The sequence below is a fragment of the Felis catus genome, chromosome F2, assembly GCF_018350175.1.
Source record: "Felis catus isolate Fca126 chromosome F2, F.catus_Fca126_mat1.0, whole genome shotgun sequence".
In the NCBI taxonomy this organism is placed as follows: Eukaryota; Metazoa; Chordata; class Mammalia; order Carnivora; family Felidae; genus Felis; species Felis catus.
This window is the reverse complement of record NC_058385.1, coordinates 82,459,600-82,480,350: the sequence shown is the minus strand read 5'-3', so window position 1 is coordinate 82,480,350 and position 20,751 is coordinate 82,459,600. Positions and strand designations below refer to the sequence as shown.

General features: G+C 55.6%; 2 protein-coding genes across 6 annotated transcripts; one reads left to right on the top strand and one right to left on the bottom strand.

Annotated features, from left to right (window-relative positions):
* Window positions 1–1,366: 1,366 nt before the first annotated feature.
* Window positions 1,367–7,512, bottom strand: MAPK15 (mitogen-activated protein kinase 15). 5 transcript variants are annotated; one of them, XM_023248431.2, is made up of 13 exons: window positions 7,381–7,512; window positions 6,088–6,186; window positions 5,598–5,627; window positions 5,389–5,479; window positions 4,737–4,867; window positions 4,493–4,656; window positions 4,148–4,287; window positions 3,371–3,428; window positions 2,883–3,020; window positions 2,655–2,760; window positions 2,317–2,518; window positions 2,076–2,218; window positions 1,367–1,988 (listed from the first exon to the last, which is right to left on the bottom strand). In XM_023248431.2, exons 1-13 carry the CDS (start codon window positions 7,447–7,449, stop codon window positions 1,569–1,571), a joined length of 1,791 nt encoding a protein of 596 aa, XP_023104199.1. In that variant the 5' UTR covers window positions 7,450–7,512; the 3' UTR covers window positions 1,367–1,568. The 5 variants fall into 5 exon arrangements, with proteins under 5 accessions (XP_023104199.1, XP_023104197.1, XP_044905623.1 ...); XM_023248429.2 differs by lacking the exon at window positions 4,493–4,656 and having other exon boundaries at window positions 2,883–3,428; XM_045049688.1 differs by lacking the exons at window positions 6,088–6,186; window positions 7,381–7,512 and having other exon boundaries at window positions 4,737–4,833; window positions 5,598–5,619.
* Window positions 7,513–9,360: 1,848 nt separating this feature from the next.
* LOC105261391 (extensin-like) lies at window positions 9,361–10,131 on the top strand. Its single transcript, XM_023248433.2, has one exon. The coding sequence runs from the start codon at window positions 9,361–9,363 to the stop codon at window positions 10,129–10,131; it is 771 nt and encodes a 256-aa protein (XP_023104201.2).
* Window positions 10,132–20,751: the final 10,620 nt, after the last annotated feature.

The following is a 20,751-nucleotide window of genomic DNA, read 5'->3' as shown; positions in this document are numbered from 1 at the left end:
TTCCTAAATACCTATGATCGCCCAGTTGTACGTTGCAAACTTTAGTCCTGTGAACTTGTCAGATGTCCCTCTGGACTCCACCGCCCATCCCTGTGGGGACCACGGAAGACCCCCACCTGCCCGCCTGTACCGCAAACACCTCTCGCCACATCCCCTAACCTCGAAGAAAGACTCCTTCCACCTCAGCCCTCTCCCGTGACCATGATCGTGACCGGCTCCCCTTCAGGGCCAAGCTGCTTTAGCCCACTACTCCCGCTCCCCACTTCCACCAGCCCTGCGCCCCTCACTGGTGCGCCCCTGGGGGATCCGGGTCACTGAGCCCACACACTTCCCAGCCTCCCCTGCACTGGGTGCCCAGATGTCTGGACCTCTCAGGGCCCCCAGGTCTGTGTTCGCAGGGGTGGGCTTCCTGGGGCCTTGGCTGCTCCTTTCCGGGCTGCCGTGCCACTTCCCAGGGCCTCATCCGCCCCCCTGTCCATCAGCCGGGGACTCTAGGACCCCGACACGCTGCCCCCTCCGTGGCTGGCTTACCTCCGAGCCTGGACCGAAGCATTTATCCTTGCCGCCCCTCTTGGCCTCCTCCCAAATCCTGTTCTGCTTTCTCCCTCTCTTGTGGCCCCCCGGCCTGGCCAGCTCTCCTGGCCCTTCCCTCCTGTGCCTCCCCCAGCAGCCCCCAGCTTTTCCAGGAGCTCACAGCTCCTGCTGCGAGCAGCCCTGCCCCCAGCACAGAGGCCGCACCCTTTAGACTGGGAGCTGCCACCAGGCAGCCGGAAAACAGCCTCCCCTGTGTTCCAGCCCCTGCCCAGGGTCAGGTGTGCCAGGCACCCTGGAGCCATGAGACAGGTGCCCACCAGGCCCCTTGGATCTCTTCAGCTCCCACACCCTGGACCCACCCCCTGGACAAACCAGCTGCCAGTCACTGTTGGTGACAGAGGTGGCTGGGGTCAGCAACAACAGCCAGTCAGGAGCTGTACCCCGGGGCACCACCCCAACATCTCTTCCACTTTTACTCTGGCTCAGGGTCACAAATGCAGTCGTGTGATGGCTTGCATCCAGGCAGCAGGTGCACAAGCCCCTGCCCTTCCAGGAACCCCCGGGGACAGCGTGGTCCCTCTGATGGGCACCACGCAGTCCCCAGAGCATTTGTGGACAGAGGACAGGAAGCTGGACCCAAGGAGCACCCCCCCCAGCCCCGGGGCCAGCCTTTGGTGACGTGAGCCTAGAGGGAAAGCACTGGGCGCTGGGCAGAGGGGGGCCACGCAGCTTCTCATAGACTCTATACTAGACATCTGGGTCCTCGGAAGGGGGTGGACTCCGTGGCCTCGGAGGGAGTCCCTCACTGAGGACAAAAGATGAACAGGGAGACTGTGGCCAAACACGACTTTATTGGAGGAAGTGGCTGGGGGTGGGTGGGGACCTCTCCCACTCCCCCAGAGACGGCTGGACAAGCTCCCTGGAACTCAAGGGTGTGGACAGGCAAAAGGGGGAGCGGGTAGGAGGGGGTGGGTAGCACGGGCACTCGGGGGCAGATCCAGGGCTGGGCGAGGGACGCGGGCTGAGCACAGGAACTAGGTCTCGGGCTGGCAGGGCGGCTTACGCGCGGGGCCCGGGAGCAGGAGCAGGCGGCCCAGCGCCGAATGGCAGACGGTACCGTAGGCTTGAGAATAGCCCCCGAGCGCGGCCCTCGAGGCCCCCTGCGCCCCCTGCCAGGCCGAGGCGCCGAACATCCTCCGGCCCGGCCGGGGCTCGGGCCGCGCATCCGCAGGAAGCCCGCGAGGGACCCGCACACAGTCTGGGGGCCGCGCGAGGGGGCGGGGCCGGGGGGCTGGGGGAGCGGTCGGGGGGCCGGGCGGGCTCACCCGTCGCGCGCCGCTCGCCCTCACCCCACGGCCCAGATTCCAGTCGCTCCGGATCAGGGCCTGGACGGCCACCCGGGCGGCGGCCTGAGAGGCCAGGGAGGGCGCCGCCCCCTTCACGCTGGGCTTCACCTGGGAGGGGGCGCGTCACAGGGTCACCGCCCCACCGGGCGCCGCCCTCGGAAGTACAGTGAGAGGGGCCCTCCCCGGTCAACCTACCCACGAGTGGCCCGAGGGGGCCTGTGCCGTCACCCCAGGGGGCCTTTCCGCCCTCCCGAGACCCCCTGGGGGCGGGGGCTGGAGCAGGGGCGCCACGTCCGGCCGGGGAAGGTTCTCGGCTCCGCAGGGAACGTCTGTGGGGTCTGAAGACCAACCCCCGGGGTTAGTCCGGCGCTGCGGACCCTTGGTGGCTCCACCCAGAAGGGTCAGGGGCCCCGCTCTGGGGGGACGGGGCACACACCGTGTGCGGACTGCTGACCCAGGCTGCTCTGGGCGTCGGCACCGGGCTTCTGCGAGGGCGAGCCCGGGGACAGCTGAGGGACGGCTCTGGGTGAGCGCAGGCGCGCCTGGGCCCGGGGGGCGCTGGGCTCCGTCCCCGGGGGCGTGCCCCCCGGGCCCTTCCCTCTCGGGACGGGGCCGCCGCCCCTGCGCTCCAGGATCATCTGCGGGAGGCGAGGGGCGCTCAGAGGTGGACGGCGTGGGTGTAGAGGGTTCTGGGGGTCGCTGAGGCGGGGGGGGGGGGGGGGGACCGGAGGGTGAGCGTGGGTGTGGGAAGATCGTGGTCGCGGACCGGAGCACCTGATAGACGCGGCTGCGGTACTCAGGCGCTGACAGCTGGACCCCTTCCAGCACCGGGAGCCGCACGGCCGCATCCAGGGTCTGCTCGCGAGCGGGGCAGTGGAACCTGCGGGGAGCCAGCCTCGGGCTGCGGTCAAGACGGCCTCTCCGGCCGAGCCCAGGTCCGGGACCCAACACCCAAGACAAGACGGGCAAAGCAGGAGCTGGGCCAGGGGACCCCGCCCCTACCTCTGCACGTAGGGGTGCCGCAGCGCCTGCGCTGCGCTAAGCCGCTTGCCGGGGGCAAATACCAGGAGTCCCTTGAGGAGATCCAGGGCCTCCGGGGGGGTGTCTGGCGGCAGGAGGGCGTCCAGCGTCTGCCGTGGCCTGTAGGTGCCTGCATATTGTCCCCTTTCCAGGGCGGGCCCCTCCCCATCCTCCGCCCAGCGCCACTTAACTGCCTCCATGCATCTCCCCTCCCCACGCGACAGCCCCAGGCAGCATGGCACTGATGGCCGACCCCTCCCTGCCTCGTCCTCTGGTCCCTTGCTCTCCATGCCCCGCGCAGTTCCCGCGGGCCTGCCCATGCCCCCAGGCCAAGCCGGGTGGTGCTGGAAATTCCAACTCGCTGGGTTTGGGCCTGCCATCCAAAGGCCAGGGCCCGGGTCTGGGTGGGCAGACTGGCCAGCAAATTTACATGAGCAGTGCGAGCCAGGCTCCTCAGCAGCCCCGCTCACCGGGACCCCAGGCAGGGCAGGACTGAGGCGCTGAAGCTTGAGCTGAGAGCCAGGAGGTCTGCAGGGAGAGTGGACAGAGGTGGTGTGTGGTCAGGGGGGCCTGGCCCAGGGGGGCGGGCGGCTCAGGGAGGTCTGGGGCCAGTCGTTCTTCCCGCCCCATGGAGTGGCCTCTCTGCAGGGCTGCGGCAGTCTGCCAGGACTCAAACCTTCAGTATCCGGATTCGTGCCCCACCCGTGTGCTGGTCCTTGCACACTTACACCCCCATGCGTGCACTCCACATCCGGGCACTCCCACCTCCGTGGAAGAACCCCTTCCCCGACTTCCCCACCTGGTCCTTCCCCTCTCTTGCTCTGCTCTCTCCCCCAGGAACAAGGACAGACCCTCCCCCCCCCACCCCAAGCTACCTACATCTGCTGTAGCCTACCTTCCTCCACATCTTCCCCCAACCCCCAACCTCCCCTGCCCGGCCCCCATCCCTCAGCCGCTCGGCTGGACCCTTTATGAGCACCGCTCGGCCCTCAAGGACCTGTGGCCAGGCCCTGCCCGCCTTGCAGACCTGTCCAGTTGCTATCCCAAAGCCCCCAGCAGCTCCTCCCTGGGCCTGCCATGTGTGGGGCCTGCCCTTTCCGGTTTTCCTGAAACTTTGGACCTTCCCCGCCCCTCTTCCCCAGACTCCTCCCTGCTAGTCCTGGCCCATCATGTGCTGCGCCCCCAGAGCTGTGTGCTCTGACCCTTGGGATCCCCGGTGCCCAGCAGGCCCCTGTACACATACTCACCCTCCTTGGATGGAGGCGGGATGGTCTCCAGGATCAGCTCCAGCTGGTGGAGTGTAGATGTGCCTGGGAACAGGGGTCTCCCCCGAAGCATCTCCCCCAGGACGCAGCCCAGACTCCACATGTCCACCCCAGGGGTGTACCTGGGGCAGGAAGGGGTGGAGGCTTGGGGGGCGGACCCCAGAGGTAGATGTGGAGGGAGAAGGAGAGACACTCAAAGGGGCAGGGCCTGGGGTGCTAGGAGGGGGCCGGTGAGGGCACAAAGTGAGCGCACAGGAAGGCCTTGGGGCCTTGGCTGGGTGAGAAGACATAGGGGGTACTGCAGGGGGAGGGGGGTGACGCTGTTACCAGCTCGAGGACAGCAGCACCTCTGGAGCCCGGTACCAGCGTGTGGCCACGTAATCTGTCAGGGCCGGGCCCTCAGGCCCCTCAGGGAGGCCCCCGAGAGGGCGGGCGAGACCAAAGTCACAGAGTTTCACCAAGCAGCTGGCGTCCAGGAGAATGTTGGACGGCTGCAGGAGAGGAGGTGGGCTGAGGGCTAATGGTGGGTGCACACGCTGGGAGGCAGCCGTGACTGGACTGTGGGTGGCACCTTCTGGTCCCGGTGGATGACGCCTCCTGAGTGGATGAACTTGGTGGCCCGCAGGAGCTGGTACATGATGAAGCGCTTGTGGACGTCCTTCAGCAGCCTGCCCTTGCAGATGACGGCGTTCAGGTCAGTGTCTGGGGGAGCACGCAGGTCAGTCTGGGGGGCCTGGGGACACTGGACAAGTCTGCCCCACCTTGGACCCTTGTGGGGTGCTCAGCCCTCCCCCGGCCGCGGTCCCCAGGTGGCACCGGCCACCCTCAGAACCCTGTTCCTAACCCTGTCCTGGGTACACACGCTTCCCAGTGGCTCTAGCAGGCTTCTTCAGGCCTGCTCTGTCTTTGTCAGCACAGCAATAACAGTTTCTGGGGTGATTTTTAATACTTTGTTTCATGTTGCTTTGTTTTATAACATGGGTAGAAAAAGGAAAAACAGTTGCAAACAGTGGAAAAAGCAGGAGCCTCATGGAGGTGGGCTCGAGGGGTCACTGCCAGGCCCAGGCGCTGACCATGCACCAGCCACACCAAGAAACTGTTCTGGGTGACAACTGACCACTGTGGTGACCCGGCTGCAGAGGGACAGGTAAAGGGATCCAGGCCACTGGAGGGTCCTGGACCAGGACTGAGGTGAGGCTGGAGGGTGAGAAGGCCTCACTTACCCATAGACTCAAACACCAGGTAAATGTCCCTGTCGTTCTCCGCCCGGATCACGTCCAGGAGGCGGATGATGTTAGGATGGTCCCCAAGTTGCTGAGGAGAGAGCCAGGGGCTGTGTGCTTTGTTGGGGACGCAGATCTGGGTTCCCCCCCCCCACCTTGCTGGGAGAACCTGCACCTGGAGGGGCTGCCAGGTGGCCCGGGCTGCTCACCTGGAGCAGCATGATTTCCCGGAACGTTCTCTGGAATGAGACAGAAATTTGAGCGTAAGTATGGGGCGAGAAGGAAGCCCGCCTCCTTTTTTTTTTTTTTTTTTTGGAAAGACAGAAAAAGAGAGCACCTGTGTGAGCAGGAGAGGTACAGAGGAAGACAATCGTAAGCAGTCTCCAAGGCTAGCAGAGCCCTATGCTGGGCTCAGTCTCACAAATCGTGAGCTCATGACCAGAGCGGGAATCACGAGTCAGACGCTTAACTAACTGAGCCCCCCAGGCTCCCTGGAAGCTCATTTCTCGAAAGGATCCACAGGGATTGACAGACGTCACCCACACCTGCTGGACCACAGGTTCAGGTCATGTCTGAGCAATTATAGAGACCTGCTGTGAATCGGCTTCAGAAATACACTGGAGCTTCCAGGCACCAAGGCAGAAGGGGTCCCCCCCCCCCGCACCCCTGCCCTTGTCCTCACGCCTCCTCTCCACTCACCTGGGCGTCCGTCTTATCCCTAAAGGCATCGAAGATTTTCTTGATGGCCACGACTTCGCCAGTCCTCCTATCCACTGCCTTCCACACAATGCCGTAGGCCTGCGAGGACGGTGGTCAGCTTGCTGGGCACGGGGCCAGCCTCCTGTCCAGCCCTCCCCTGCCCAGCAGGCTGCCTGAGGCTCCGGGGAGGGAGTGAGGGTGTGGTGAGGGCCTATGGCTCCGGGCAAGGAAGGTCCCCACAGCTGCGGGCTGCTAAGGCTGCTGCAGCAGCCCCCCCCCCCGCCCCGGTTTTCCAGAAGATGGTGATGAGAAGCAAGGCTCCAGGAAGAAATAAGGTTACAAAAGGGAGACTCAGGGTGGAAGCCAAAGCCTGTTCTGGGCACCTCTCCCCTCTTTCACACCCTGCATCCAGCCTATCAGCAAATCCTGTCCGCTCCACCTCCAAACTTCATCAGAATCTGACCTTTTGCTGCCCCACCTGGGACTCTTGCCTCTCCCCCATCTCTTGTCTGGATCGCTACACTAACCTCTTAACTGGCCTCCCTAGCCCACACTACAGTCTGTCCTCTACACGGCAGGCAGCGTGAGCCTTGTAAAGCGGCACCAATGTCTGTTACCACTCCGTGTCATGCCCAGAAATCTCTGCAGTTCCCCAAAGCCACAGGTGATCCCAGCCCTCCTGTAGTTACTCTTAACCAGTTCACATCAACTCTGCTGTTTCCCCACAGCCAGCAGGTTCTTGCCTCAGGGCCTTTGCACCTGCTGTCTGTGCTGTTTGGACCGTGCTTTCTCTTCTCCCCAATACCACCCACCCAGTCACACACCTTCACAAACACTCCTGTACACAATCCCACATGCTGTCACACACAAACGCACAATCGCTCACATGTGGTTCACTCCATGCCCATTTATCCGCTCAGGCCCTTCCTGGGCCAGGCTTGGGACCCACCCATCGCCTTTAGTGATTGCAGTGGGTGGGCCCGGCCTCCTTAGTGTTCTATGGGCCCCAGGAGAGGCAGCTGGGGGCAGGGGACGTGGGCGGGGGAAAGGGTTTGTCCACGATCCCTCTGACCTGAGGCCGCTGTGAACCTAGAGCCAGGCGACAGGTTCACTTGCAGTGGGCGCTGTTAGAGCCCCCCTACAGGAAACTGAGGCCCGAGGGGCTCGGTGGCTTGCCCAAGCCACCCTCCAGTCCACGGAGGAAACAGGACGTGAGCCCACGGATCCCTGGCCGCGTCGGAGGGAACAGACCTCCGACTGGACCTTCCCCCTCCCTGCAGGTGCCGGGCTCACCCCCTTCCCCAGCCGCCGCTTGAGCAGGTATCTCTGGGCAACTTGATGGTCCACCTCCGCGGCGCACATGCCGACAGGTGGGCGCCCGGGGGCCTCCAGACGCCGGCAGCGCAGAAACTGTTGAACCGGTTGCCTTGGAAACTGGGGGTGGGGGGGGTGGGGGAGGGCGTGGTGATACCCCTCCCTTGCGCCTCCGCGGCGCTGGCGTGGGGCGGGATCTTCGGCCCAAGCCCCGCCCGATCCGGATAGTCCCGGAGCCCCTCCCGGCCGCCCCGCCCCCGCCCGCCTTACTGCCTCCTGGCTCCGCCCCCGCCGCGCTCCCACCCCCACTTCCGCACCCCGTTCCCTCCCAGGCCCCGGCTGCGGTCCCCACGCCTCTACCCGTACCCCGTAGCCCCGCCTCCTCAGCACCCCCGACCCTCCTCCCACCCCGTAACCCCGCCCCCGCTGCGCTCCCCACGCCCCCCTCTCCCCCCCCCCCCCCGTCCCCGCCGCCCTGCGGCGGCCCCCTCCCCCTCCCTGGTCCCGCTGCCCCTTTGCGCCCCCCACCCCGGCTGGACCCCGGGGCCTCTGAAGACGGACTGCGGAGCCAGGCATGCTCTCTCCCTCCCGACCGCCTCCTTGCAGTTCCTTGAGCGTAAGTTCACCGTGACCCCGGCGTTCTTCCCTGGGTGCTTGCCCAAGAGAAATGAAAACGTGGGTCCACACGGAGAATCACGCACGAATGTTCGTAGCAGCCCCGGACTGGAAACGACCCGAATTTGAGACAGGAGTGCATAAACAACAGGCGGCTGCGCCTACGGTGGCGCGGGGCTCAGCAAACAAGGGAGAAGCGCCTGCGAACACACACGCTGGACCTCGGAGGCGGTCGGCCCACTAGGCCAGACTTCTCGCGAGCCCCGCTGTGTGATTCCGTTTTTCCAGAGCTGCAGAAAGTGCTTCGCACAGCGTGGAGAGGCGGGGGGAGCCAAGGGGCGCGGTTGCGAGCCCCCCAGAGCTTCCCAAGGCCTCAGAAGCGCTGGGTTGTGCGGACGCGCTCAGGGTGCACACTTAGGTCTGAAGTGTCTCAGTCGTGTACCTGCAATGTGTGCCACTTCAGTCGTAACACGGTGTGAAGTTGGAGGGCGCGGAGAGCAAACAGGGGAAAGAAACCCGGAAGGACCAAGAGAGGCCGCTCTTCCGTTCCGACGGAGTCACCAGCACTGGACGCTCCCTCCCCGGGGAAACAGCTGGAAAACTGGACAAAACATGTGAAACAACTGTCTGTAGGTTGGGCACCCAGCGGCGCAGGACCGCGATCTTGGCAAAACAGGAACAAACAAGGTCCTGCGATTCCAGGGCCGGCCTGTGTCTGGGGAGGAGTGGGAGAAGGTCCCCCCAGGCTGAGACGGGGAAGCTGAAGGACTCCATGCAAATCTGCTTTTTGCTCCTTTTCCTGCTTCCCTTCTTCTTTTTTTTTCTCTTAACGTTTATTTATTTTTGAGAGACATAGAGAGAGAGAGAGAGAGCACGAATAGGGAGGGAGCAGAGAGAGGGGAGACACAGAATCCTAAGCTGTCAGCACAGAGCTTAAGGTGGGACTGGAACCTCCAGAACCTTGAGATCATGACCCCCGTTGAAGTCAGGCCTCTAACCGATGGAGCCACCCAGGCGCCCCGCTGCTTCTGTTCTTGGTAGGGCCCGCACCCCACTCTACACATGCCTCAGAATGCAAACAGTGTACATCCTCCTTGTAAGGGACAAGGAGTTCATGATTTCTCTAGAACAGAGAATGTCTAAGAAGGACTGGGTGAGAATGACCTGACGAAGTCATTACATGTGTATTCCAGACATCAATGTCAGACCACCAAGCCAGACCTCCAAGCCAAGACCTCCAAGCCAGACCTCCATGCCAGACCTCCAAGTGAGACCACCAAGCCAGACCTCCATGCCAAGACTCCATGCCAAGACCACCAAGCCAGACCTCCAAGCCAGACCTTCATGCCAAGACCACCAAACCAGACCACCAAGCCAGACCTCCATGCCAAGACTCTGTGCCAAGACCACCAAGCCAGACCTTCATGCCAAGACTCCACGCCAAGACCACCAAATCAGACCACCAAGCCAGACCTCCATGCCAAGACCTCCATGCCAAGACCTCCAAGCCAGACCTCCATGCCAAGACCTCCATGCCAAGACCTCCAAGCCAGACCACCAAGCCAGACCTCCATGCCAAGACCTCCATGCCAAGACCTCCAAGCCAGACCACCAAGCCAGACCTCCATGCCAAGACTTCCAAGCCAGACCACCAACCCAGACCTCCATCCCAAGACCTCCATGCCAAGACCTCCAAGCCAGACCACCAAGCCAGATCTCCATGCCAAGACCTCCATGCCAAGACCTCCATGCCAAGACCTCCATGCCAAGACCACCAAACCAGACCACCAAGCCAGATCTCCATGCCAAGACCTCCATCCCAAGACCTCCATCCCAAGACCTCCAAGCCAGACCACCAAGCCAGACCTCCATGCCAAGACCTCCATGCCAGGACCACCAAACCAGACCACCAAGCCAGATCTCCATGCCAAGACCTCCATGCCAAGACCTCCATGCCAAGACCTCCATGCCAAGACCTCCAAGCCAGACCTCCAAGTCAGACCTCCAGGCCAAGACCTCCTGGCTCTCAGGAATAACCCCTATGCCCTGGTGTTTGTTCTGACCAGTTCCTGGATGCCGGAGAGGACACCTACACCAGACCACCATCCTCAGTGAAACCCCAGACCCAGGGACACCTGGTTGACTCAGTCGTTAGAGCATGTGACTCTTGATCTTGGGGTTGTGAGTTTGAGCCGCACGTTGGGTGTAGAGTTTACTTAAAAATAAAACAGGGTGCCCAGGTGGCTCAGTCGGTTAAGCATCTGACTTCAGCTTGGGTCACGATCTCACGGTTCATGAGTTTGAGCCCTGTATCAGGCTCTCTGCTGTCAGTGCAGAGGCTGGAGCCTGCTTTGGATTCTGTGTCTCACTCTCTCTGCCCCTTCCCCAATCGTGCTTTGTCTCTCTTCCACTCTCAGAAATAAGTAAACATTAAAAAATATATTATTTTAAATGAGACAAAAATAGGGGCTCAGTCAGCTGAGCATTCAACAAAAAATCTTTTTTTTTTTTTTTTAAATAAAACAAAAGAAAACCCAACCCCAGACAAAGATGAGACTCATGGTCCTTTCCTTTCTGAGTCTCCCAGATGCTCTGTCTGTATCTGGTCTCCCTGTATCTTCAATAATGTCTGCTCTCACTTCCTGTTGACATGTTTGATTTCCGTCCTGCGTCCTTCATGAAGCCAAGGAGAGTCCTGGCTGGTCCTATAGGATCCCCTGGTCCTCGAACCTGGCCTACTGCCATCAAGTCCAGGCAAAGAACAACTTGGCGGCAGGGGGTGGGGCCTGGAGGTGTGGGAGTTGCTGAACAACTCTCAGGTTTCACTTAGGTAGGGAGGTCGTTAACTGCCAAGAAGCCACGTTGGACACCAGAGCATTCAGGAGAGAGCCTAGACAGGTCACATCTCAGTAAAGTGACTGAACCAGCTCTAGACTAAAGCCTACTCCACACCCATCATGAGTGTGGAGAACAAGCCTTGAAAGGAACAAGATTATACAAACAGAGCTTAAATGCTTGCCAAAAAAACGTCAACACTCTTTAAAGGGAAACATCAAAGGGGCGCCTGGGTGGCTCAGTCAGTTGAGCTTCCAACTTCGGCTCAGGTCATGATCTCTCAGTTTGTGAGTTCCAGCCCCGTGTCAGGCTCAGTGCTGACAGCTCAGAGCCCAGAGCCTGCCTCAGATCCCATGTCTCTCTCTCTCTCTCTCTCTCTCTCTCTCTCTCTCTCTCTGCCCTCCCCCACTCATGCTTTCTCTCTCTCTCAAAAATAATAAACATTTAAAAAATTTTAGAAAAAAGGACTGAAGTATGGCTACATGTTACAATGTGGTGAGTCTCAGAAACATTGTGCTAAGTGAAAGAGGTTAGATTCAAAAAGTCACATATACAATGCCACGTATATGAAATATTCAGAATAAGTACGTGTATAGGGACAGAGAGCAGATAGGTGGTTTCCCAGGGGGAGATGGGGTTGGGAACAGGAATGGGTAGTGACTACTTAGTGGATACAGGTTCCCTTTAGGATGATGAAAATGTTTTGTAACTAGACCGAGGTAGTGGTTACTTAACACTGTGAATGTACCAAATGCCACTGAGATGTATACTTTAATGTAGGTAATTTTATGTGAATTTCACCTCAATAAAAAAGTTACAAAGCTTATGAGGAAGGAGGAACACATGACCCAGACCCAGGAGAAAAGCCAGTTGACAGAACTAGACCCATAAGTGACAGAGAGGACGGAATTGGCAATGACTTAAGAATTAGCTGTTATAGGGGCGCCTGGGTGGCTTGCTCGGTTGGTCGTCCGACTTTGGCTCAGGTCATGATCTCACGGTCCGTGAGTTCGAGCCCCGCGTCAGGCTCTGTGCTGACAGCTCAGAGCCTGGAGCCTGTTTCAGATTCTGTGTCTCCCTCTCTCTTTGCTCCTCCCCAGTTCACTCTCTGTCTCTCTCTGTCTCAAAAATAAATAGAAGTTAAAAAAAATTAAAAAAAAAATAGCTGTTATAAACATGCCCAGGGATTTAAAGAAAGACATGAATATGATGAGATGAGAAGTTATAAAAAAGAACTTGCTAGAGTTGAAAAATAAAATCTCTGAAGCAAAAATTCATTGGATGAACTTAACAGCAGAAGAGATATCAGTGAACTTGAAGACACAGCAACAGGAACTATCCACGTTGAAACAGAGGGGAAAAAAACAAAACTAAACCGAAGAACCTGTGGGATCATATCAACAAAAGAGAGCGATGCAGAAAGTATTGAGAGCAATGGCTGAAATTTTTGCAGATTTGAAGGAAAAATCATACACTCACAAATCTAGGAATTTCAATGACACCTAAGTAGGAAAAACGCAAAGGAAGCCATAATAAGCACATGATAAATAAATTGCTGAAAAAGTGATAAAAGTACTACAATTATCAAAAAAAAAATACAGAGAAACAAAAATAACTATGACTGCAGAGTTCTTGTCAGAAAATAATTTTAAGCCAGAAGACAAAGCAAGAACATCATTAGTGCACTAAAAACAAAAAGAAAAATAAACAAAACAAAACAAAAACACTGCCAATCTAGAGTTATATACTCAGAGAAAATATCCTTCAAAAATGAAGGCAATAGTTTTTTCAAAGAAAAAAAAATTGGAAGTATATAACACCTGCAGACCCACACTACAAAATAAAATAAAATAAAATAAAATAAAGTTTTCTTGGATGAATAAAAATAATTCTAGATGAAAATCTGGATTGACATAAAAAAAAAAAAAAACAGCCCTGGAAATGGGATATAGATGAGTATATAAAAGACATTTTTCTCATCTACTAAATTTCATTAAAGGATAGTTGACTGCCCCACTTAGACCTGATAACTCAACGATATAATCAGAAGTCTCTCTCGAATCAAATTACAACCATAATGAGATACCACCTCATGCCTATTAGGATGGCAAAGAACAAAAACAAAAACAACAAACCAAACCAAACCAAAGCAAACAAAAAATGAAAATGGGAAAATTGGTGGTGAGGATGTGGAACTGGAACCCTTGGACACTGTTGGTGGGATTATAAAATGGTGTAACCAATATGGAAAACAGTATGATTATTCCTAACAGAATTAGAATTAGAACCACTCTATGAGTCAGCAATCTCACTTCCAAAAGTGAGTATATATCCAAAAGAATTAAAGGCAGGGTCTCAAGGAGATATTAGCACATCCTTCTTCATAACATTATTCACAATAACCAAGAGGTAGAGACAGCCCAAATGTCCGTTGGTGGATGGATAAACAAAATGTGGCTATACATACAATTGAATATTATTCACCCTCAAAAAGGAAGGAAATCTTGTTATATGCTACAATATGAGTGAACATGGACGTTATGCTGAGTGAAATAAACCAATCACAAAAAGACACACACTGTGTGGGGCGCCTGAGTGCTTCAGTCAGCTGAGTGTCTGACTCTTGATTTCTGTTCAGGTTGTGATCTCATGGGTTCGTGGGACCAAGCCCTGCGCCATGTTCCGAACTGCCAGCACAGAGCCTGCTTGGGTTCTCTCTCTCTCTCTCTCTCTCTCTCTCTCTCTCTCTCTCCCTCTCTCTCTCTCTTTCTCAAAATAAATAAGTAAACATTAAAAAGACACATACTGTGCGGTTCTTCTTATACGGATACATAAAGTAGTCAAACTCATAGAAACAGAAAGTGGAATGGTGGAATGGTGGAATGGGGCTGTGGGGAAGAGAGAATGGGGAGTCATTGTTTAATGCGTATCAAGCTTCAGATTGGAAGATTAAAAAATTCTGGAGATCTGTGAACATGTGAATATACTTAATATAAATACATTTAACACTACTGAACTTTACACTTAAAATAGTTAAGGTAGTAACTTTTATGTTGTGTTTTTCTTTACCACAATTAAAAATAATTTTTAAAAAGATAGTTAACCAGGGTGCCTGGGTGGCTCGGTCAGTTAAATGTCCGACTCTTGATTTTGGCTCAGGTCGTGATCTCAGTTTGTGGGATCAAGCCCCACGGCAGGCTCTCACTAGCAGAGTAGGGCCTGCTTGGGATTCTCTCTCTCTCCCCTCCATGGCTCTTGCATGTGCACTATCTTTCTAAAAATAAACAAATAAAACATTAAAAAGTTAACTGTTTAAAGTAGATAGAATAACAACATATTGTGAGATCTATAACCTGTAAAAGTAAAATGTATTACATCAATATGCAAAGGAGGAAAATGGAAATATACTATTGTAAGGTTCTTAAATTACATGTGAAGAATCACAATATTATTTAAAGATAGATAAAATAAAAGTAAATTAAAAATAAATAAAATAAAAACATACCTAAACAGACATAGCTAATAAGCCCATAGTCTAGATAAAATGAAATGTTAAAAATTACTCAATCAGAAAGAAGGTAGAAAAAGGAGTAAGAAGAAACAGATAAGACAAATAGAAAACAAATACTGAGATGGTATACTTAAACCCAACCATATAAATGATTACATTAAATGTAAATGGTTTCAATGCTCCAACAAAAAGGCAGCAATTGGGGCCACCTGGTTGGCTCAGTAGGAAGAATGCACGACTCTTGATCTGGGGTCATGAGTTTAAGCCCCACATTGGGTTTAGAGATTACTTAAGTAAATAGATAAAATTTTAAGGCAGCAGTTGCATAACCTTATTTTTGTTTAAATTTTTTTCTTGACGTTTATTCTTTTTTGAGAGACAGAGCATGAGCGAGGGAGGGCAGAGAGCGAGGGAGACACAGAATCGGAAGCAGGCTCCAGGCTCCGAGCTGTCAGCACAGAGCCCGATAAGGGGCTCCAACCCACAGACCACCACAATCATAACCTGAGCCAAAGTTAGATGCTCAAGCGACTGAGCTACCCAGGCACCCCACAACCTTATTTTTTTTTTTTTATCAGAATCCAAGAATATGCAACCTACAAGAAAGGCACCTTCAGTATACAGACATAGAGAAGTTAAATGAATGATGCTGTGGTCTGAGTATTGGTGCCCTCACCCCAGGACTCATATGTTGAGACATTGTGGTAATATCAGGAAGTGGTGCTTTTAGGAGGTGCTCAGGTCATGATAATAAAGCCTCATGCTGGAATTTGTGCTATTATAAAACAGGCACCAGAGAAATCCCTAACCCCTTCCACTATGTGAGAACACAGAGAGGCGCTGGCCATGAACCATGAAGAGGGCCCTCACTAGATTGCAACCATTCTGGCCCCTTGATCTTGGACTTTTTTTTTTTTTTAAGTAAGCTCTACTCTCCAATGTGTAGCTCAAACCCATGACCCCGAGATCAAGAGTCACATGCTCCACTGACTGAGCCAGCCAGGCTGGTGCCCCAATCTTGGACTTTCCAGCCTCCAGAACCATGAAAAATAAATTTCTGTTGTTTATAAGCCACCCAGTCTGTGGTATTTTGTTACAGCAGCCTGAATAGACTAAGACAGATGGAAAAAGATAGATCATACAAATAGTTATCATAAGAAAGCTTTAGTGGCTATATTAATATCGGACCAAGTAGACTTCAGAATGTGGAATATTACCAGGAGAAAGAGGGACACTTCATCATGATACAAGTGTCAACCTGTCAAACAGATAATATAATCCGGAGAATGTCTGAACCTAATAATACATTCTCAAATACATTAAAGTAAAACCTGACAGAACTGAAAGAAGAAATAATCAAGTCAGTTGGGAGATTGTACACTCCTTTTTCAATAATTAGTAGAGCAAGCAAGCAGAAAATAAAGATATAGTAGACCTGAACAATATTACTGTCCAACTTGATCTAGTTGGCATTTATAGAACAATCTACCAACAACAACAGAATACACACTGTTTTCCATTGTGTATGAAATAGTCACCAAGATAAACCATATTCTAAGTACCATAAAACAAAGGTCAACAAATTTAAAAGAATTGAAATAACACAAAGATGTTCTCTGATCCCACAGAATTAGAAATAGATAACAGAAATATATTTGGAAAATCCACCCAAAAATTTGCAGGTTAAACAACACATCTAAATAAACAGTGGGTCGGGGCGCCTGGGTGGCTCAGTCGGTTGAGTGTCCAACTTCAGCTCAGGTCACGATCTCGTGGTCTGTGAGTTCGAGCCCCGTGTCGGGCTCTGGGCTGATGGCTCAGAGCCTGGAGCCTGCTTCCGATTCTGTGTCTCCCTCTCTCTCTGCCCCTCCCCCGTTCATGCTCTCTCTCTGTCTCAAAAATAAATAAATGTTAAAATAAATAAATAAATAAATAAATAAATAAACAAACAAACAGTGGATCAAAGAAGAAATCACAAGGGAAGTTAGAAACTCTTTTGAGCTGGAAGATAATGAGAACGTGAAGTGAGAATGTGCTGGGTGCAGCTAAAGCTGCACTTAGAGGGGAATTCATAGTTGTAAATGCTCATGTTAGAAAAGACAAAAATTTTAGTTTCCACCTTAAAAGGATAGAAAAAGACAACAAAATTAAACCCCAAATAGGTAGAAAGAATGAAGTAATGATAAGAGTAAGAACCATTGAAATGCAGTGTATAAGCATGAGAAAAAAACCAATACAATTAAAAGCTGATTCTTTAGGTAAATTGAATACAATCTAAGGAGACTCATTAGAGCTAAGAAAGAAATTACCAATGTCAGGAATGAAAGACAGTGCATTCCTACAAATTCTTCAAACGTTAGAAAGATAACAAGAGTTTATTAGGAACAACCTCACATCAATTGATTTGATAACTTAGCTGAAATGGCAAATCTACTGAACAAGTGGGAGCATTCCCCAGATATACTCAAGAACAAACATAAATACGGATGGAAAAGCTATAAGCCCACCAGGACTGAGGGGAGAGGAGAAGGCCCAGGGATGGGCACGGAGGGAGGGCTGATAGCTAGTTGCCCAGCCTGCAGGAAATTAGACCCGGTCCCACTGATGAAGAGCCCAAGGCCCGGAGAGGGCAGCAGGATCCTTCATGAGCTGGGTTAGCGGGAGCCTCTTCCCAGTCCTGTGCACCTGCTGAGGGCGGCTGGCATCAGAGCACCAAAGATATGTGACAACTGACAGGCCGGTCCCTCTTTTCCTCGCCTTCCCCCATGAACCCCAAGCTAGAGGCGTTCCTGACCCTGCCATTTGGCCACTGAGAGTGTAGTCACTGAGCAAAATCAGACCGACATCAGAGAGCTTCAGCATGAAGAATTCTGCTGAGTGAACTTCATTACATGTAATTATTAAGACAGTTTTTCAATGGGCATTTGATTCATCCATTAGTTGGTATCTTTTAAAGCTGCTGTTAGGTGTATTCTCATGGGGCCGCATGTCTGCAAAGCCCCACGGTGCCTTGTCCAAACATTACCCCTGAGGATGTAAATTTGGGCAAAAGAGTCGATTGTTAGCCGACAACCAATTTTGTTGCACGCGGTTGTAACCCTCGGCTTCGTCTGGAGTGCATCATCAACTGGAGTATTTATTAGGAGTTAGCTAAAAAGCGGACTGTGTCGTTCGTTTTTAGCTGACACGTGGGAGAATCACGGCAGCCTGGGGAGGCCTTGTCCAGAAGGCCCAGAGCCAGCAGGGTGCGGGCGTGTGGCAGGTCAAAGTCCCCAGGGTGAAAGGATGTGGCGGGAACTTCCTGCTTCATCCATTGCCGGCCTCCTTGTAGCTCCGGAGACCAAACTCACTCGGTCCCCACCTCCCAGGCCGCGTCCTCTCATCGTCCGTGTGCGTGCGCCCCACCCCCACCCCTCAGGGTCAAAGTCTGAGACACAGCACAGCTGTGTCCACACCTGCGTCACAGCTGTAGCCACTGTCCCATGCACAGCCTCTCCCACGCTGCTGGAATGGGCCTGGTACAGTCCTCCAGCACCTGGGTCTCCAAAGCCATCCCGTCCTCTCTCGTGGTCCTGGCACGGGCTATGGACTCAGGTACTCCAGGTCACTCCAGGAAGCCACGTTGAGGGTATAGATGTGGTTGTCTCTGAGATCACGAGTCCGACTCGGGAATGAGGGCCCCGGAGGAGGTGTGCCCTTGGCTGGGCTCCCCCTCAGAGCTGTCTCTCAGGGGCATCTCTGAGCCAGCCTGCAGACGTGGGTGTGGGCATCGCCACTGGGGCCTGCAGGGGGGGGGCTCTGGACACTGGGCATCCTTCTGTCTGTCATCCTTTTCCTCACAAACAGAGGTAGTGGGCATTCCTGGGGAGGGGGGACATGCCGGCTGACCTAGGCCACACCCCAACCCCCAGCCTACCTGGCTTGACCCCCTCAGTGTGTGGGGGAGGAGGGGGCCAAGCCCACAGGCCCTCCCTGGGTCCCAGAGAGGCCTTTCAAAGCTCATTAGCCTGCCCCGAAGCTGTGACCCTGACCTTGAGCAGGCCAGACCCAAGGCTCACCACAGCAGCAGCACCACAAGCCCCACCCGGCCTTCGTGTGCTCCCTGCACCCACCAGCGACTCCTGCAGGCCCGGGCCTGCCTTGGCCCCTGTGAGGCTGTGGCAGGCCGGCCAGGGCCCTCATGGCACCTGCAGCACCGTGTGTCGGGGAGGGCAGAGCGCTTCCTCCAGGGGCAGCCGTGGCTGCGGGAGCCGACGCACCTCGTGGCCCGGATCTGGGCTTTCCACCTGGGGCTGACTGTGAGGCTGGCGTTGGGTCTGGCACCGGTTCCAAGGTACCTGGGGTGAAGGGGAGGCCGCTTGAGGAAGAAGGGTCTCTGCCTGGTGCCCAGCCTAAAGCCAATTCCCGGGGCTGGGGGTGGAGGGGCAGGCCCGCAGGTGGTACCCAAATTAGGACACAGGCGAGGGGACAGATTTGGTCCCCCCCAGGGCCCAGAGAACAGCCAGGCCTGGGCTCCCCAGGGCTTGACCGCAGCCAGAGGACACACTGGGTAGATAGGCTCTCCTGCTGGACTTTGCTCCTGCCCACCATCCCCTTTGTCGTGGTGATCGCCATCAGCGCCCCCCCCCCACCCCGTGCTTCTGGTCAAGAAAGGAGGTGCTGCTGGGGTGGGGCTGGAGCATCCCTACCACCGGGCTCCCCAGCGTCCCCTCCTCTGACCTCTGTTCAGTATCTGGCTGTCCTGAGTGTCAGCCTCCCACCCACAGCTGAGCTTCCAGAACCGGTTTTGGTGTCGCCTGAATCCACCCATTCTACGGGTCCAGCTGGCATTGGCAGGTAGAAGGGTCGTGGGCACCAGGCATGTGCCGGCCTCAGGCTGCTGTGGGGTGGGTGGCTGGCTCTGCCCCTTGCATCAGGACACAGGGCAGGGGTGGGGGGAAGCCTTGGCAAGAGGCGGTAAACGGCGGGAAGAGGCCACCAATGCCTAAGTCACAGCCCTCGTGACTCCAGGGGTCCTGGGACAAAAATCACCTTGTGCCTCAGTTTCTCCATCTGTGAAACAGGGGCGGAGGCTGCTGGCAGCGCTCACCCCGGGGGTCAAGCACAGCCCAACCCCACCGGCTACTCCTGAGGAAGGGGGCTCACCCCAAGTCTCAGAAGCTGAGTAGGGAGGGCGTCCAAGGCAGAAGCCACAGCAAGACGGGGGCAGGAGAGTGGGCCCTTGAGAAGCTCGCCTGCGGGTGGGGGGTGTGGCCGCGTGTGCGGTGGGTACTGAGTACCCTGCCGAGTCGTATGAGCTTCAACCCAAGAAACTGCCTTGGGGTCCGGGGCAAGCCCCCAGCAGAGAGCTGGGGCAGGGGCAGCCTGGGCGGAAGCTGAGCAGACAGCTAGCCCACCCCCCTCTCTCCCAGTGTCTTTCCAGCTCGGTGTTCTCCCAAGAGGTGAGTGACCCCTCACCCCACACCCTCCTCAGCCTGAGTCTGAGGGAGACACAGTCTTGGCCCCACCACCCTATTCACGGAGGGAGGGGGGAAGAACCCCAAGGAGGGGGGAGAAATATCATGGGTAAAGCCTGACTTTGAGCCCTCGGAGGTTAGCTGTCTCTGTGCGCGGCGCTGGGACCCGGTGGACGCCAGAGGCACCCCTGAGCCAACACGGGAAAGGCCCCTGGTTGGGGGTGCATCTCGGCCTGCCACCAGGCCAGGCCACTGTCCCTGGAACCATCCATGCGCCCCGAGGCCTGCGGCGCGGGGCAAGCGCGAGGCAGCAGAGGAAACGGGGTCCTCGCTTTCCGCTAAACGGCGCGGGTGGGCGGCGAAGCCCAGCGCCCGGCGGCCGAGACTCCGGCGGGGACGGAAGTGGGGGAGCCGCGGGGGAGGGGCCGGCGCGGGGGAGGGGCGGGGCCGGAGCCGATCCGGGGTTGGGCGTGGCTTGAGGGCGGGGAGAGCGGGACGCAGGCTGCGGGCGAGGCCGGGGCTGCGCCCAGAATGGGGGTGATCCGGCTGCTCGCGGGCGGGGGCGGTCGCCCCCGCGGCTCTCCAGACTATTCCGTGGACATTGCAGAATCGGGAAGAAGCGAGTCTCGAGGAACGCGGAGGCAGAAGAGAACAAAACGCTCGGCGGACCTGTCCTGGGAGGAGGCATTTGTCAGCCATAAAGCGGGGACAAATCCGCGGGAAGTCCGTGGGCTGGGACGACTTAAAATCCTCTGCGCTTGGAGTCCCTCGCCTCGCACCAGAAATTAAAAGACCGAGGCCAACCAGACACACACACACACACACACACACACACACACACACGCCCGGGAGGGGCTGGGGCGGGGGTGGGGGGTGGGGAGCAGGCCTCCGCCCCTCGCGGCCTGTGTAGCTATCTGCAAATGGGGGCGGTGG

Excerpts from the sequence above, each read along its gene's own strand:
- LOC105261391 (XM_023248433.2), top strand. The coding sequence starts at position 9,361 with ATGCCAAGACCACCAAACCAGACCACCAAGCCAGACCTCCATGCCAAG.
- MAPK15 (XM_023248429.2), bottom strand. The coding sequence starts at position 7,449 with ATGTGCGCCGCGGAGGTGGACCATCAAGTTGCCCAGAGATACCTGCTC. Across the intron at positions 5,628-6,087 it reads GGGATAAGACGGACGCCCAG|AGAACGTTCCGGGAAATCAT; the intron begins GTGAGTGGAGAG and ends GTCTCATTCCAG. Across the intron at positions 2,761-2,882 it reads CGGCACCCCTACGTGCAGAG|GTTCCACTGCCCCGCTCGCG; the intron begins GTAGGGGCGGGG and ends GGCTCCCCGCAG.